The following is a 16,909-nucleotide window of genomic DNA, read 5'->3' on the forward strand; positions in this document are numbered from 1 at the left end:
ACACAAAAGTTATTTAAGTTTGTATTGTAACTAAAAAGTCACTCAACTTTTATCTTTGTAACACAAAAGTCACTTTACTTTATTTTATAACTGGAAAGTCACTCAACTTTCACCTTTATAACACAAAAGTCATTCAACTCATTTTATTGAGAGAAGGCCATAAATAGTCCCTTATCTATGAGAGTAGGTCTAAAATGGTCCCTTAACTATATACTTACCGGTTTTAGTCCTTTAACTATCCAAAAACTTATCAAATTTGGTCTCCATCTATTTTTTTATACAAACAGTGTACAAACTCATAAACCTTCGTGAGATTAATCGTTAAATCATTTCTCAGACCTATATTTCTCTTTCCCTGCTTCTTTTTCATCAAGTTCCTCTTGTTATAAAAAAAAAAAAAACGGACTTACATTCCTTATGTTCCATAGGAACTTGGAGTCAAACCCGAGTATGTTCCTTGGCATTAAAGGGCTTTACCACTGATATTTTTTGTTCATATACATAGATTGATTTAATTTATACTGTTTTTTGCTCTAAAACCCGACGGACTCCGTCTCCTTCGGTTTTTTTATAATAAAAATAAAAAACTGACGGACTCCATCGGTTTATTTTAGAAAATAATATAACAAATAATTATATTTTTTCGTGCATTTTTGTGCAAAAAATAATCAACGCAGTCCGTCGATTTTCTTAAAAAAAAAAGAATTAAAAAAATTATTGAAAAAACTGACAAAATCTGTCGGTCTTTCCGTTGGTTTTTTCCATCGGTTTTTTTTCCGTCGGTTCTTACCAGTTTTTTAGTAGTGTTTGAGAAGAATGGTTATAAAAATTTTGTGCCTGAGTTTATCTTTTCGAATTTTAGAGACTTGAGAGCGACAACAGTGCCAGAATGCTCTTTTTTAAAAAAAAAAAAAAAAGACAAGAGGAACTTGAGGAAAAAGAAGGAGAGAGAAATATAGGTCTGAGGAATGGTTTAATGATTAATCGGTTTATGAGTTTGTACGTTGTTTGTATAAAAAAAATAGACGGAAACCAAATTTGATAAGTTTTTGGATAGTTAAAGGACTAAAATCGGTAAGTGTATAGTTAAGGGATCATTTTAGACCTACTCTCATAGATAAGAGACTATTTATGGCCTTCTCTCCTTTTTAGTCAAGTGACTTTTGTATTTTGTGTAACCAGGATGAAAGTTGAGTGACTTTTCGGTTATAAAATAATTTAAATGACTTTTGTGTTACAATTGCGATAGTTGTGGGAACTTCCGAGAAATCAACTCCAACTATTTGGGACAGAGGGAGTATAAACATACAGATCTACAGTGTCAAATCAATTTGCACAGTGACTTACTTCTTATGCCTTTGGGCAAATCGAGAGTTCTTTGCTTCCTCCTCTGCAAAAGTCAATCGTCACCAACAAGTTCAATCAATCAAAGTATAGATATAAACAGATAGAAAGAGATAATTGAGAAACAAACCAGTGAAGCCGAGAGACATCTTGGTAATTATAGTGCCGGTGACTGCAAAACCGACCAGGAATGGCCAGTTGCGACTCCATTCCCTGCGGAAAAAGATGGGCCATGGATCGAATTTTCTCATTTCCAAAATTAGCCTTCTCTCTTACTTTGGTTGTTTTTCCTCGTACCGTTTCTGTAATGGGGATAATATTAGATTGGCCGATGACGTGAGAGTAATAAGTCATAAGAGGTTGTTTGGGGTACAACCGTACAAAGGAAAAATAATGGCTTAATATCATAACTAGCCAGCCCCTTAAACTTTGGCTGGATATTTCATTTAGAATACTGTTTCAATTGACACATCAACTCGTATTATAATTAGACACTTTCAATTTGATTTTTTTTTGTCATTGCATGTGTTTTTATTCGTCTACTAGGTAGTTAAGTCAACCATATAAAATGTCTTATCTTCTTGTATTATACGCATTCGCTTCAATAAGCCGTAAAGCTCCAAACATTTTTTCACTTGAGACTGATGTGTACAACTAAATAAAATGGCATTTTATATGCGGTTAACTTAACTATCTAATCTATATATAATATAAAGCTAGGCATAAACAAAGTGATGTGTCACCTCTCTATAACTAGCATTCCTATTTATCTTTTTTGTCAATTTTTTAACATTTTTCTCTTATATTTCCTCAGAATATTAGCTGATTTTTTTTTTTTACAAGGCTTTTATTATCCATGGCAGTTATATAATGTACGCTGCTCAAAAGAATAAAACTACTCGATTCCCTCATGTTATTTATAATACCAGTAGTTATAGAAGCATTTAAGTCTCATCGAATTTTGCTTTACAAATCCAAAAACTTAAATGTATATAAAACTTGATGATGAGTACTAATCAATTATGATTTTCGTGCTAACAACTAAAGGGATGAGAAATGAAATTGGGTGTTTTTTCTGTGTTTGAGTTGAAAAACCAAGAGCTTGACAGGTTGAGCTGTTTTTTATGTTTATATCCTCGTCTTTTTTCTTTTCTTGAAACAAATAAAAATAATAAATTTTTATATAAAACAAAACAATGAAAATTCTTCACGTTAATTTGGTGAATTTTCATGAGAACAAACATTTTTATGGCACTTAAAGTATGAGTTTATATGAAGACCATGGTAACCTTTGATCAATTCAAAAAATAATTCAGTAAAATTAAAAAGGAAAAAGATGATTAACTTAATTCCATTTTCTACAAGTGTTCTAACCTATTATGCGTTATATTATCATATTGATCAATTTCATGAAGTTCACCTTTGGTGACTATGTGGTAATACTTTTTTGGGTTTAGAAAACAGTGAAAAGATAAGGTGACAAAAAAAGAAAGTGAAAGTTAAAGCTTGTTGTATGTTATGAGTGACTTAAACCAGTTTCATATTTAATTACTCAAATCTTCACTTCATGTTTTATATAAAAATGTAACTTGCTAAGCTAACCTTTTAATTTCTTAGAAGTTTCAATTAAATGTATTTTTCACAATATTGTCTTTTTCTTTGCTTTGTGGTGCTCCTATTTTTATAGGGTTATATTTTTATGGTCCACTTATATAAATCATTTAGCATTCTATAGCGTTATAATTTCTATTATCCACTTCTTCATTTTTGTTTACGTAAAATTTTATATTCAAAGTTCTAGACAGTTTTTGATGTAATTTAATTGGCTTATAAATATAATTGTTTTCACTTTGTTAGGGAATGCACGGGCTTACCTTCCAAGTATGAATTATGTTTCTTCATCTTCCTCTCTCACAATAACAAACTTCAAATATAATACTGTAATGTGAGAGTTAATTCAAAGATTATGCTTTATTGTGTTAAAGAAATAATGCAATACCGGTGATTATTTGGTAACGTTTTTATATTCGTTTTTCTTTTACTCTCTAATTATTGGTGTTAATATGTATTAATTTTTGTTCTATGTGATATTTCAACATCATGAATTTATAGATCATATTTTTCTGGGTTAGATTGCTTAATTGGTTACTCATCAATTACTATCGTCAAGAGAAAAACAAAAGTGTTACTCACGGCTTTATGTAACAGAAAGTTATATGGAAAGTAAAGACATTTTTTTATACATACAAAAGTTACTCTCATTACGTAGATTATTTAAGAATATTTAATTTTTCTTCTCAACCGCGCGAAGCGCGGATATATCCACTACCACTAGTAAATGAATAAAAACATGCAGAAAAACTTTTCAAAATTTAAATCGAAAGTGTCTAACTGGAACACTTTATTAGGAGTTTAGCTTTCAATTGAACAACACTTAGTTCGAAGTCTACATGAAATATCCTAACAAGTTTAAAGAGCTGGGTATTAAGCCAAAAATTACTTACAGGAGTAGAATGTTCGTTTGTACTCCTACAAAATAAATATGGTGAAAAAAAAAACACAAAATGCAATATTACTCTATATTAATATAATATTTGTTCCTTGTTGGACACTTGTAAAAATAATGTAACATTTGTTTTTGTATTAATCTATATTAATAATAGTGATGTAGAAATTCATATTTAGTTTTATGTAAAATAAAATATGGGGTAACAATATGTATAGCGATTTTATCTGAGTGAATGTATCTAAAGAACAAATATTCTCAAGGTTTTTCACTTAAATATCACACAATTATTCTTATTCATCGCATAACAATTACCATGTTGTTGTTAATAACATAATCTCTACTTTAGAGTACTTACATCATCGATGAAGCCAAAAAAAAAAAACACTAGGAGGTATATTGTTTGATCGGCAGTATAAAATAAAATATGCATTAAATTATATGAGAATTTATTATTTTATATAAAACAAAATTTAATTAAGAATGTGTATTAATAATATATGGTTAAAAAAACTTAAAGTTGAAATTTTCCTTAAAGTAATGGGAAAGATCACGGATGCCCCCCTCAAATAAAAAGACGGAAAAGGGCCAAATATACCCCTGGACTATCGAAAAAGGGTCAAAAATACCTCTCGTTATACTTTGGGTCCAAATATACCCCTACAGTTATACTTTGGGCACAAATATATCCCTCCACCGTTAAAGTTGACCAAGGTTAATATTTTTAATGAAGAAAATGTCATGTGTCATGTCATCTCATTGTACAAATCCAATTTTAACCCTCCCTCCTTCTATGTCATCTTTCACCATTTGCACCTCCCTTCCACCACTACTACACCACTATACCCACCACCATTTTCACAAACTCGAAAGGTGGAAAAAATCAAAATGCTTCAAATGACTCATCCCAATTAACTGTTTTCCCATCAATTGGAAGCCAGAAGAGCCATTAAACTTTGAGGTGTATCTACTTCAAGCATTTGATCATAGGCAAACATTGAGCAACTTCCTGTCTTAAGACATGATGAGATTAATTCAACTGTGTAGTGTAGTCCAGCGAATCCAACAGGAACGTATCATGAGTAAAAAGTCACGTGCACATTACAAGACACTGAAAACTAAAAGTTGGTGCACATGAATAACGTCGTAATATTGGCAATGCAAGTAAAAGGGCTTGCTCTGTATATACACACACGGAGTAATACTTCGGGATTCCGATACCCTGCTTATAATCTAATTTTGAAAAACTTCAATATGTGCATCTATGAAGCAGTTAATTGGGATGAGTCATTTGAAGTATTTTGATTTCTTCCACATTTCAAGTTTGTGAAAATGGTAGTGGGTATAGTGGTGTAGTAGTGGTGGAGGGGGAGGTGCAAATGGTGAAAGATGACATGGAAGGAGGGAAGGTTAAAATTGGATTTGGACAATGAGGTGGCATGCCACGTAGCATTTTCTTCATTAAAAATATTAACATTGGTCAACTTTAACGGTGGAGGGGTATATTTTTGCCCAAAGTATAATTGTAGGGTATATTTAGACCCAAAGTATAACGAGGGGTATATTTGACCCTTTTTCGATAGTATAGGGGTATATTTGGCCCTTTTCCGATAAAAAAATTACCCGCCCATATCCCCATTATTTTCATGCCCATATAAAAATTTAAAAATATTTACCCGAGATGCCCCCAGTTATGATACCAACATGGTAGATAAATATACTGAGATGGTATCATGGAAGATGTTTCAGTCTTTCTCTTAGTGCTCCATGATACCATCATGGTATATAAATATACCGAGGCGGTATTATAAATGATCATATTCATTTATTTGAAAAGACACACTTTTTTCGGAAAAAACTTCTATGATACCATCGTCTTATATACATACGGTATCATGAAGGACTGCTTCAGTCCTTCAATAAGACACTCCTCAGGACCATAGTACCATCATGGTATATTAATATACTGAGATGATATCATGGAGGACTGTTTCAGTCTTTCTCTTAGTCCTCCATGATACCATCGTGATATATAAATATACTGCGATGGTGTCAAGGAGAGGAAGGGGTTTGGCCGAGGGGTATGTCAGGTAAATATTTTCAGCCGATGGAGTAGAAGTTAAAATAGTATGGAAGAGAACATGAACGGGTAAATATTTTGTATTTTGGGGGCAATAAATGATGTTTTCCCTAAAGTAAATCGCCGTTACATAACATTCCATATTTGTTATTCAAATTTTCTATATTAATGCTTACAGTATACTAGTTCCTTCATTATCGTTTACCGTAATGATAATAATTCCCAAATAGATGGGTCATTTGCACGATTGCCTTCAAAGGCACTTGGTCTTTAATTTTTGGCCCTCAAATTATTGGTCTTTAATTTTTGGCCTTCACCTAATACCTGAAGTCCTGGGTTTAAACTCCAGCTCAATTAAAAAAAAAAAAATCTGCCTTTGTCATTAATTTTTGGCCTTCACCTAATATCCCGAAGTCCTGGGTTTAAACTCCGGCTCAATTAAAAAAAAAAAAAAAACTTCGGAAGGCAAAGTTTCATAGTAAAACTAAGCCCATTCGGGCAAAAGTTAGGCCTTAAGGCAGAGTTTTGCAAAATTTCAACTAATTATAAAATTTTTTAAAAAAATGTCTTAATGCAAACCTCTACCTTAAGGTAGAGTTTTACCTTCAGGTATAAGGCAAAACTCTGCCTTAAGGTAGGGTTTTGCCATGCCTAAAGGCAAAACTCTACCTTAAGACTCTGCCTTACTCTGCCTGAAGGTAGCAAAACTCTGTTTGATCACGTAGAGTTTGAGGCAAAACTCTGCCTTACTAATCCAAATTCTACCTTGTGATTTTTTTTTTTTAATTTCTGACTAAGCGGAGATTTGAACCCCGAATCAAGAGATTTTTAGCGAAGGATAAAAATTAAAGACCACCAATTTGAGAAACAATAATTAAAGATATTCCGCACAAAAAAAGGGCTAATTTTGTACCAAACCACTCCTAAATGTGTATGTGTTGGACGGGCCAAACTAAGATAAGATTCATGGGCTTCACACTAAAGATGTCTGTCATCTTCCAATGGACTTGACACCTGAGCCCAACTAGCAATTCTCTTGGATAAAGAATAGGATCTCACATCAGCGCGGATTACCCTTCAAAGGCAGTGGTCTTTAATATTTGTCCCTCAAATTGCCGGTCTTTAATTTTTATCCTGCATGTTTGAACTCCTGCTCAATTAAAAAAAAAATAAAAAAATCGCAAGGCAAAATTTTAAATGCAGAGCCATAAGGCAAACTCTGCCTTAAGGTAGCAAACTCTCCCTTAAGTCAGAGTTTGCTACCTTAAGGCAAACTCTATGTTATAAGATACCAACCTCTGCCTTAAGGTAGAGTTTTACAGGTAAATTCTGCCTTGCGAATTGTTTTTTTCATTTTTTTGTGCGGATTGGCCTTCAAAGGCACTGGTCTCTAATTTTTTCCCCTCAAATTGTTGATCTTTAATTTTTGATCTTCACCTAATACCATGAGGTTTGGGGTTTGAACCCAGCTCAGTAAGATAAAAAAAAATCAAAGCAGAGTTTTGTAGTAAAATTAGGCATATTCGGGCAAAAGTTAGGTCTTAAGGCAGAGTTTTGCAAAATTCCAACTAAGTAAAAAAAAATTATCTTAATTCAAACCTCTACCTTAAGTTAGAGTTTTACCTTATGCCTGAAGGCAAATCTATTCCTTAAGGTAGAGTTTGCCTTATGCTTGAAGGCAAAACTCTGCCTTAAGTAGATTTTGCAGTCAAAATTTGCATGATAAGGTAGAGTTTGAGGCAAACTCTACCTTAAGATAAGTTTTTGACTGAGCGGGGGATCAAACCCGGAACACATAAATTTTTAGGCGAATGGAAAAAATTAAAGACCAGCAATTTGAAGGGCAAAAATTAAAGACCATCCCCGAATAAGGACAATCGTGCAAATTGTCCATCTCATATTGCATGATCTATTTAAGTGCAAGAAATTGCGTGGATTGACCTTCATATGGACTGATCTTTAATGTTGCCCCTCAAATCGGCGATCTTTTAATTTTTGTCTCTACTTCTTATTTAATGAAAATTTGTGAGCCAAAATACCCTTGTCGCGCATCTACGAAACCAAAGATTCAGGTTCGAACACCAGCAGAGTCAAAAAAATAATACTTTCACAAGGCAGCACTTTCTAGAAACTATGCCTATTCGGGGTAAAGTTATACCCTAGGGCATAACTTTTATAGTATCATACAGGACTATGCCTTAAGGCATAGTTTCTCTATAGAAGTTATGCCTTAAGGCATAACCTTTATATAGAAACTATGCCTTAAGGCATAACTTTACCCCCAATAAGCATAATTTGCTATGAAACTTTGCCTTGCGATTTTTTTTTTTTAAACTCTGCTGCGATACTACAGAAGACATAACTTTACACCGAATAGACATAATTTGCTATGAAATCTTGCCTTGTGAATTATTATTATTTTTTTACTCTGCTGCAGTTCAAACCCAGAATATCAGGATATTTTCGGTTACTTTTTTAACCGAAAGGCAAAAATTAAAGACCATCAATTTGAGAGATAAAAATTAAAGGCCACCCGAAATAAGGGCATTTCTGCGCATTGCCAATTTAAGTGAGCATTATCTTACTGGGGATTATAAAGTATTTTTGTGACTGATTAGTGAAACTTAGGGGTGTCAAATATGACCCCAAAGATGATGGCCCGCCCAAAATTTTATGGGTTGGGCTCAAGATAACTTCTTATTGGGCTTGAGATTTACTTTATTTTTTTCAATGTATTCACATTTCTTCTATCATGTATCTTATAAGTTTCTGGTGTGTTTGATATGAAGGAAAATATTTTTCCACGAAAAATCCGCGAAAATATTTTTCAGGAAAAATGTTTTTCGCGAAAGATGTATTTCTAGAAAACATTTTCCACGAAAAATGTTTTCTAGAAAATAGAACCTTTAAATAATCTAGGTCAAGTTGCGCGGGTCATGACCTAGCCTATCTTTAGCCCATTTCAACTCAACTAACTTTTGGGCCAATGTTAGCCCAACCCATTTATTACTTCTGCCCATTTTGATTGGGTTAATTTCAGCCCAACCCGCCCATTTGACACCGAAACTTATCACATTTTTCGTCTTCAAAAAATTTCTTAACTTCCTTGACCAGAAAAGAGTGGAGAAAAACACAAAAGCTCAACTAGGGCATTACATTAATTAATTAGTAAAAGTTATACTCCTTTCCTAAGTTCTCTCTTCAACGGTGAACGTGTCACTAGTCACTAGATGGAGGGAAATTTTGCAACGCAACTACGTTTAATATTATGCGCCTAAAAGTCAAACCAAAAGTACTTTCTACTCCATTTGTCTCAATTTGTTTAAAACTTTTCATTTGTCGAAGAATCAATTTTTGGAGTCAAGTGGAGCTAAGGTTATCATCTTTACAATATTTAGAAACTACGAGAGCCAATTGTTAGAGTTAAGTGGAGCTAAGTTAGTCATCTTTACAAATGAAAATTTAAATATGTACAAACTACAAGAAGAATAAATATAACTTATATTTTGCCTTTAATCAAAACTAGTAAATCTATTCGCGCTTTGCGCGGTTAAGAAAATAATTACTTTGTAAAGTTATCAAGTTTTGTGATTTTATAGAGATACTTTTTTTAAAAAAAAATTATACGGACAAAATTTAATTTTGTGAAATTAAACAAAAGAAATCAATCTTTTAACTTTATCAACATGGTTAATTCACCGGAGGTTACGTTTGTTAAGTGGAAAGATTGAGCATTTCCTTGGCAATAATACAACTTATTGACCTCTTTAATCTACTTTGTCACGAAAAAGATATGTGTCTGTTTGAATGTTGTTCTTAAATAGTATTAATATTGTATTTAATGATTTGTTTGAAAAGAATCTTTTTATTATTGTAAATAATAACATTGATTAGTAACTGCATTTTGAGGGCTTAAGGCTTATATGTGTCCTTCTGCCTTCCATTCCTGCTAAAAAATAAAACGAAAAGATAAATTAACTTTTATAATCTAAAAAACAGTATCAACAATCATATATCCTAATATACATAATCATAACTCGAAAAATGTTGTAGCTTGACAAAAAAAAAAATTGTGGAACACCAAAGACGTAGTGCTCTCTTGACCATCTTACCATTAACGTTATAATTCATCTATCAAATACCACGATGGTTGCCTGACCACAAATGCACGCCAACAAAATAAAAATGAGATTCGACATAAGTTATAAGTCCATAAATAAAATTTGTTAGTTTCTAATACAGTTTTTTCTCTAGGATTTCATCCCTCATCCTCAAGGTTTTGTTCCAAAAAATAATCCATTAAGACGGATGACATGACCTATAAAAAAAAGTAAACAATTTAAACAGAAGATTACCATTATTTCTAATGGAGCGGTTCCTATAAAAAAAATCGATCAGACTGCAATAAGGCGTCCAATCACTGAAAAACAATCATTTGGATAGTGTTTTTTCTTGCGGACTACAATTTCCTACACCGCAATTGCAAAGGAAGCCTCAGAATTTGAAGTGATGCAGTTGTCCGCTAGTGAAAGTAAAGATGCCAGCACCTACAAAGGAAAACAAAAAATTACGTACCATTAATGCTTCAAAAAGAGCAAAACACATACTCAGTAAGAAGAATGGAGTTGAAAATAGAAAGTCGTTGAATCAACTTACCGATAAAGAACCAAGCTAAAGGATAAATCTGCATATATTAGTAGCGGTGTACTGTCATTCCCTAACTAATGGAAAAGAACCCATTCAAATTCCTCAATTAAGTGATAGAGCGTTTCCCGTTTCCAGATTAATTGATGGGATTTGTTTAGTCATTCTTTCTAATAATGGGCAAATTAATAAATATTTAATGTTATAATGAGAAAAGCCAAAATAAATTACATAATAATATGAAAAAAGCAAAAAATTGAGAAAAGAAAGATAAATATGAATGCTAGCCATAGAGAGGTGCCACATCACCTTATTTATGCCTAGCTTTATATTATACTAGGAAATTTAACCTCATTGGACTTGCAACTATTCCATTTCCAATATTTGAATATTAAATATAACAAAGACAGATTCTTGTAGAAGTAGAAATGTTTAAAATATTCTAACTAAAACTTAATATTGAAAATAACAAAAGGCTAAATCTCGTAAAAAATAAAAAAATGTTGAGAATAACCCAACTTAAAATTAAAAGATCTTGCATAGTCACATACTAAAGCACCTCTAATGAAATATAAAATATTAGTCTTTGATTAAAAAAAATTATTATGAAAAATTTATAAATCTAGATTAAAGCATTACTTCTGTAATTATACAATGGCGGATTTCTATAGGAGCAAATACGTGACGATCGTCTTACCTATCTAACTAAAATTATTCACAAAAATCAATCATCTCACTTGTATTGTGCTCAATAAACTTCTTAAGGTCATCGAGAAGATAGTGTCAAGTTTTGTTTTCAGAATTATAGTAATGCAGTTGTGCATTGAGATATATGAGATTTTAAGTTTGCTAACAAACATATTGTTCAAATGAAGCTTAAAGAAAAAAAGAGTTGCTAAAATTGATAGAGAAAACATTTTCTTGATACAAAGATTCTTACTATTTTCTTTATTATTTTCTTGTTCAGCAGAGAAAACAAATATAAAAAGAAATACATTGAAAAATAAGGAAAAAAGCATGTTAATAGAACGTAAACCACAACCAATATTATGTTTTTCCTTTATTCTTTCTTACCCTGCTTTTATTTCTTCCCCGTGTCGTTTCTCTTTAGCAAAATTTTGGCTTTAAAAGAATCTCTCTACTTTACCTCGCTCTTCTTTGCACACCAGTGAAATCCCAGTTTTCCTCCTCTAATTTCTTTTGCAAAATGCTTATGCTTTTGCAAAATCAAAAAATAAAAAATAATTTTTTTATTTGATTAGTTCCTTTTATCATTCTTATAAATAATAATAAAATTGAAGAGGAAGAATAATATTGGAGTAACACTGTACATGCACACCAGAAGATGTTAGAAAAAAGCAGAATCATACCCAAACAAAAGAAGCGATAGTACTGTTAAAAATTAATAATTAGGTCTAGAAAGAGCAAAAAAATCTATATTATATTGTTATTCTATTTCTCATTTGATTGTGTCCTGCCCATCTTTTTTGTGACAACCGCTTGGGTTGTGCCGCACATCGAGGGCATATTGGGATTTTATAATTCCGGCCTGCTTCCTAGTGATCAATTCAATAATAACAGAGGGAAATTTTATGATACCTTTTAGCAGCTGTCGACACCTAATTTTGTTCCTCCTTTATTCCAAATTAATTTTCTTGAGCTTCTAAATTATTAATAAACTAAATATCTTATTTGTCGCCCTTAATCTATTACAATTGCTACTACTACATTATTATTGTTAAGTATTGTTACCTTATTCATACCTCGTAAATTGCTACTTACTTATTACATATTAATCATAAAATTAAACTAGATAATATTTCTACTCTATTATTACATTACCTATTTATTTATAGTTTTCTCTATTATTAATAAACTTATAATATTTAATTATACCTCATTACCATTACTTACTAATTGTATGATTATTACATATATTTTTCAAGTTATTTGTACAAAAAAGCCCAAGGAATGAATTAGGATAAGAGGAAAAGACCAATCAATTTAGCCAAATCAGCCCACTATTTGTACTATTTTTAGATCAGCCCAACTGACCCATTTTCTCCTACAATACAACAACCCACATCATATCTCTTAAACAAAGTTAGGGTTTTTTCTATCCTCAAAGTGATGCCTCCTTCTATTTTTAGACAACAAAACATTTCTCTCCATCCATGGCAGAAGATGGCCCCTACAATTTAGAGTAAGTTTCTCACTTTTTCACCTTTTCTCTCCCCTTCTCTTTGTCACGAGATTTGGTCAACAAATACATATCACAAGAAGCCAAGAATGACTTCTTTAACTTTTGTCTCGAGCCAAAAATCTCGAATAAAAAAAAACTGAAACCCTAGTCACTTTTACCTATAAATATTGTCTCAAGCACTCAGCCGAGGGGAGGGTTTTTTTTGGTCCGTTGCTACTTCTAAGATTTCATGCCATTTGATTAGTTATTTTTATTTACTCTAGAACGCTCCTCTACATAAGATTTTCTGGTCCGTTTTACTCCGAGGTTCGAGCTTATTTGTGAGTATATAAGAGAGTAGATCTAGATCGTCGCCCCGTCGCTGCTCGACAAAGGAGTTCCACTTTGGGACTCAACGTCACCACGAGACCTGAACGCGTATTCGCTATGTCACTCATATCTATCGCTCTTTTTCGAAACTCATCCAAATAGAAAACTGAAGATCAGAGAGAGAAAACGATAAACATTTGGCTATACTCTTCCTTTAGTTACCTATTCTGAATATTATACTTGCTAACCTTTTAGTTGCTACCATGGATACTTGTTTGTTAGTTTTTTTGTGATTGGTTTGATGTTTGAAGTATTTTTGAAGTTAAGATCTTTGATCCAGATAACTAGGAAAATATCTAGTTATTAATTAAGTCATTTGTCACATAGGATCATCACTCCTAGTTTACAAGTTATTTACTCATTCTATCGTGTGGAATATAATATCAGATAAAGGATTTTAAAGCTATGTCTAATCTGGGTAGGAATGGATGATTCCACGAAGGGGTTTCATCCGATTACACTGTTATATTAAAATTATTCTTTATGTATATATAGTAAATGTTGAACTCCTTTGACTTCTTCGTGTATATACTTCTTCATATTTTGAATCACTCAATAAAAATTCTGATTCCACCACTGAGGGAGTAATAAGCATACTTCAGTGGCAGCAAACCTAATGCCGTAAATGCTTATTTGGAAGGGGCAATAATTTAAATAGGCCTTTCAGTAAGTACCTTCCTAGATGTTCGATTGTGTTTTGCCCCACAAGTGATCTGATAGGAATGTCCTCTACATGTGAAAATGCCATCCAAATGTTATTGCCTACCAAAAATGTGAAATCACAAATGGAAGAAGTCTCTTCAATAATGGCCGTGAAAATGGATGCGTACGAAAGTATGACAGTAATGATGTTGAATGGAAGGAACTTGGGTATAGGTATTTGTGAGGATTACTTCGGTGACAATTGAGAGAGAGAAGCAAAAATTTGACACTTGGAAACGGACACAACTGTTCTGAACGGATGCATCAGTTCATTTTTTGCTAATTAATTAATACATATAGAATAGAGAATAAAGGCAAAAATTTGAGAATAAAGATAAATAGAGATTCTAGCCTAGGAGTGTGTCACGTCACCGGGTCTATGTCCTGCAATTATATATATATATATAGATAGATTGAGAACAAATACTTTTAAAATGCTAGTCATAGTTCACTTAATTTAAATTTTGAGGATTGAAAATTTTCGAACAATTTATCACGATGCAGAATAGGGGACATATAACTATCTAAGAGTAATATAAAGCATGTCGCGGTATGTCACTCTAAGACGAAGCTAAACAAATGGATCTCAAGTACTCAATACTATGTCAGGAATTGGTGGAATTTTTTGGAAAATGAAGATGATAATTGGAAATGAAAAAAAAAAAAAAAAAAATTGGACGTGGGTCGTTCATACGAGACTTTAGACATTTTTTTTATTTTTTTTTTATTTTTAAATTTGCCTATTTTGTTTAAACATATGCAGGCCACATATGAAGGAGAAGTGCGTCAAAGGAATTTCATTACACGTGAGAGTTGAGAGTGAGAAAATATGTATTAAGCCAACGATATGAGAACCAAACCATGACGAAGCAACAACGCAGTGTGAATTTGAAAATATTGATTATTAGGTGATAGTTTGCACGACCAAATAACACGAGGGGGTGAATTAGGTTATGCATGATTTTCGCCTAAGTGATGGACCAGATTACTTTATCTGTTTCTAATTTCAGTTTGCAGAATAATAATAAACACTAAAGTAACAACATAGTAGTTTTACGTGAAAAACACCTGACTCACAAGGGTGAAAAACTACGATCTACACATCTGCAAAATTTGCCCCAAAACTCCACTAAAACTTTGAGCCTCAACAAATTCGGATTACAACACTTGCAACTTAGGAACTAACTCTAATCTCTTACTCAACAATCTACTTAGACTCTCAACAATCTACTTAGACTATTGAGTCCCCTCCGAGTTGCCCTCAACTTGGAGATGAATTTGACAAATGTTTATACCTAATACAATGCTTCTAAGAAAGCTGGAAATTAGTACAACTCGACAAACAATCCTAATACAAAATATCATACTTGAAGATTGTAAAGCATTACACTATGAAACGGGTTCTTCAATCTGCTTTTCTCTCTATGTAAGTGCATAACCTTCTTCAGTAGAAGACTTGCATATATATATAGCGACTCGTGAATAGCAATCCAGTCAGTGACAAACATGTTTCTTGGTAAGGACCACGAGGAGAGATAGTGTTTGAGATGGAGGAAACCTCATTTGCTATCACACGGCTTGATATGCTTCATGAGAGTTTGAAGTTTATCCCAGATAATTCTTGCCAAGAGTCTTAGATCCTGTCCGTTAAATCCGTATTTTCAAATCTCTTTAATAAAAGAGTCCTACCACATCTAGACTCTAGGATGAAAATGGTTCATTTCACCTGATTCATTTTGTCAATCATCAACATATGCAAGGTCCAACATAGGTCGATAAGTTTAGGTCCACCCCTATTTCGGGTACCATTCCGTTCAAAAAATTGATTATATTGTTGTTTGTAGGTTCGAACACGTCGAAGCAACATTTTCTGCTAATTAACTAAAATACATTTTTTAAACTTATCAAAGACAAAGTGTATTTTCTTCTTGAAAAATTATATATTGACCGTTCATGTAGTCATTGCATTATTTTATTTTAGACATAATGAAGTAAATCAATCGTTTCTAGATTTGCTATACGGCCAAAGGATGAAGGATTACAACATAGGGTGGGGTGAGATAGATGATGATTAGAGGTTTTAGGTTCGAGTCTTGAGCTTGGAAAATGCTCATAGGGTCCCCTTTAGCCTTTATGTACTCTACACGACGCGAATCTAGATTACGACTAATAAATTCTGAATACCAGATAGTTATAAAAAAAGTACGTACATATTTTGTTGTATTTGAGAAATGGAAATACATTTATAATAAGAGATAAATAATTAAATGATATCAATTAAAATTCATCTTTAAAATATAGGAAATGACCATAAACTAGAAGTAAGTACATGCACCCTAGACGTTTTCATTATTAGTCAGCTATAGCAACATGTGAGGGAGAGCACAAACTTCTTCAAATGGAAAGGATTAAATCAAACAACTAGCTACTTCAAATTCCACTTCCTCACGATGCAATGAATGTTGCTTGCTTAATTTTCGATGTTAGAAGACAATGATCTATCTGTCCTGGATTCTTGGCAATTATTAATTCCACTATCATTTCATTATTTTTTCCTGTTCCAATGTATGTAGTCACTAGCCACTGAGACTGCAAGTAGATTTTGACCGAGTGTTTCATTAGTCTCAGAACTACTCAGAGGTGTCTGGAGTTAATCTTGACAAAGCTTAACTACAGATAAATGAATGAAGATCATGCATTTCTGCTTGAAATTATTCCATTATGACTGAAGTTCAATCATTTTTGCCTAACTTTAATCATTTTTACATGAACTTTAGACATAGGTGGTTGAAAGTTCAGCCATCTTTAACTGACTTCAACTATTTTTGCCTGAAGAGTATATAAAAAATTATAAAAACTAAATACAAGATAAATAGCGGTGTCTAAATAAGGTAAGCATGATTTTTTTATATAATTTTCATTTGTTTTAATTTCCCTTTTAATCTATAGCAACAACAACATACTCAATGTAATTTCACAAGTGAGGTCTGGGGAGGATAGAATGTATGTAGACCTTACCCCAACCTTTGTGCGATAGAGAGAGTTGTCTCTGGTGAACCCT

At 32.5% G+C, this 16,909-nt stretch overlaps 1 protein-coding gene across 1 annotated transcript; it reads right to left on the reverse strand.

The window, feature by feature from the left end:
* Nucleotides 1-1,343: 1,343 nt before the first annotated feature.
* On the reverse strand, nt 1,344-1,741 carry LOC132641547 (ATP synthase small subunit 6, mitochondrial-like). The gene is made up of 2 exons (XM_060358590.1): nt 1,475-1,741; nt 1,344-1,390 (listed from the first exon to the last, which is right to left on the reverse strand). The coding sequence occupies exons 1-2, from the start codon at nt 1,593-1,595 to the stop codon at nt 1,344-1,346; spliced, it is 168 nt and encodes a 55-aa protein (XP_060214573.1). The 5' UTR covers nt 1,596-1,741.
* Nucleotides 1,742-16,909: the final 15,168 nt, after the last annotated feature.

Source organism: Lycium barbarum, chromosome 1, assembly GCF_019175385.1.
Source record: "Lycium barbarum isolate Lr01 chromosome 1, ASM1917538v2, whole genome shotgun sequence".
NCBI classification, from domain to species: Eukaryota; Viridiplantae; Streptophyta; class Magnoliopsida; order Solanales; family Solanaceae; genus Lycium; species Lycium barbarum.

Bases quoted from the DNA above. Each gene is read 5' to 3' on its own strand.
- LOC132641547 (XM_060358590.1), bottom strand. From the start codon at position 1,595: ATGAGAAAATTCGATCCATGGCCCATCTTTTTCCGCAGGGAATGGAGT. The intron at 1,391-1,474 runs GTTTGTTTCTCA...TGACTTTTGCAG, and splicing joins GATGTCTCTCGGCTTCACTG to AGGAGGAAGCAAAGAACTCT.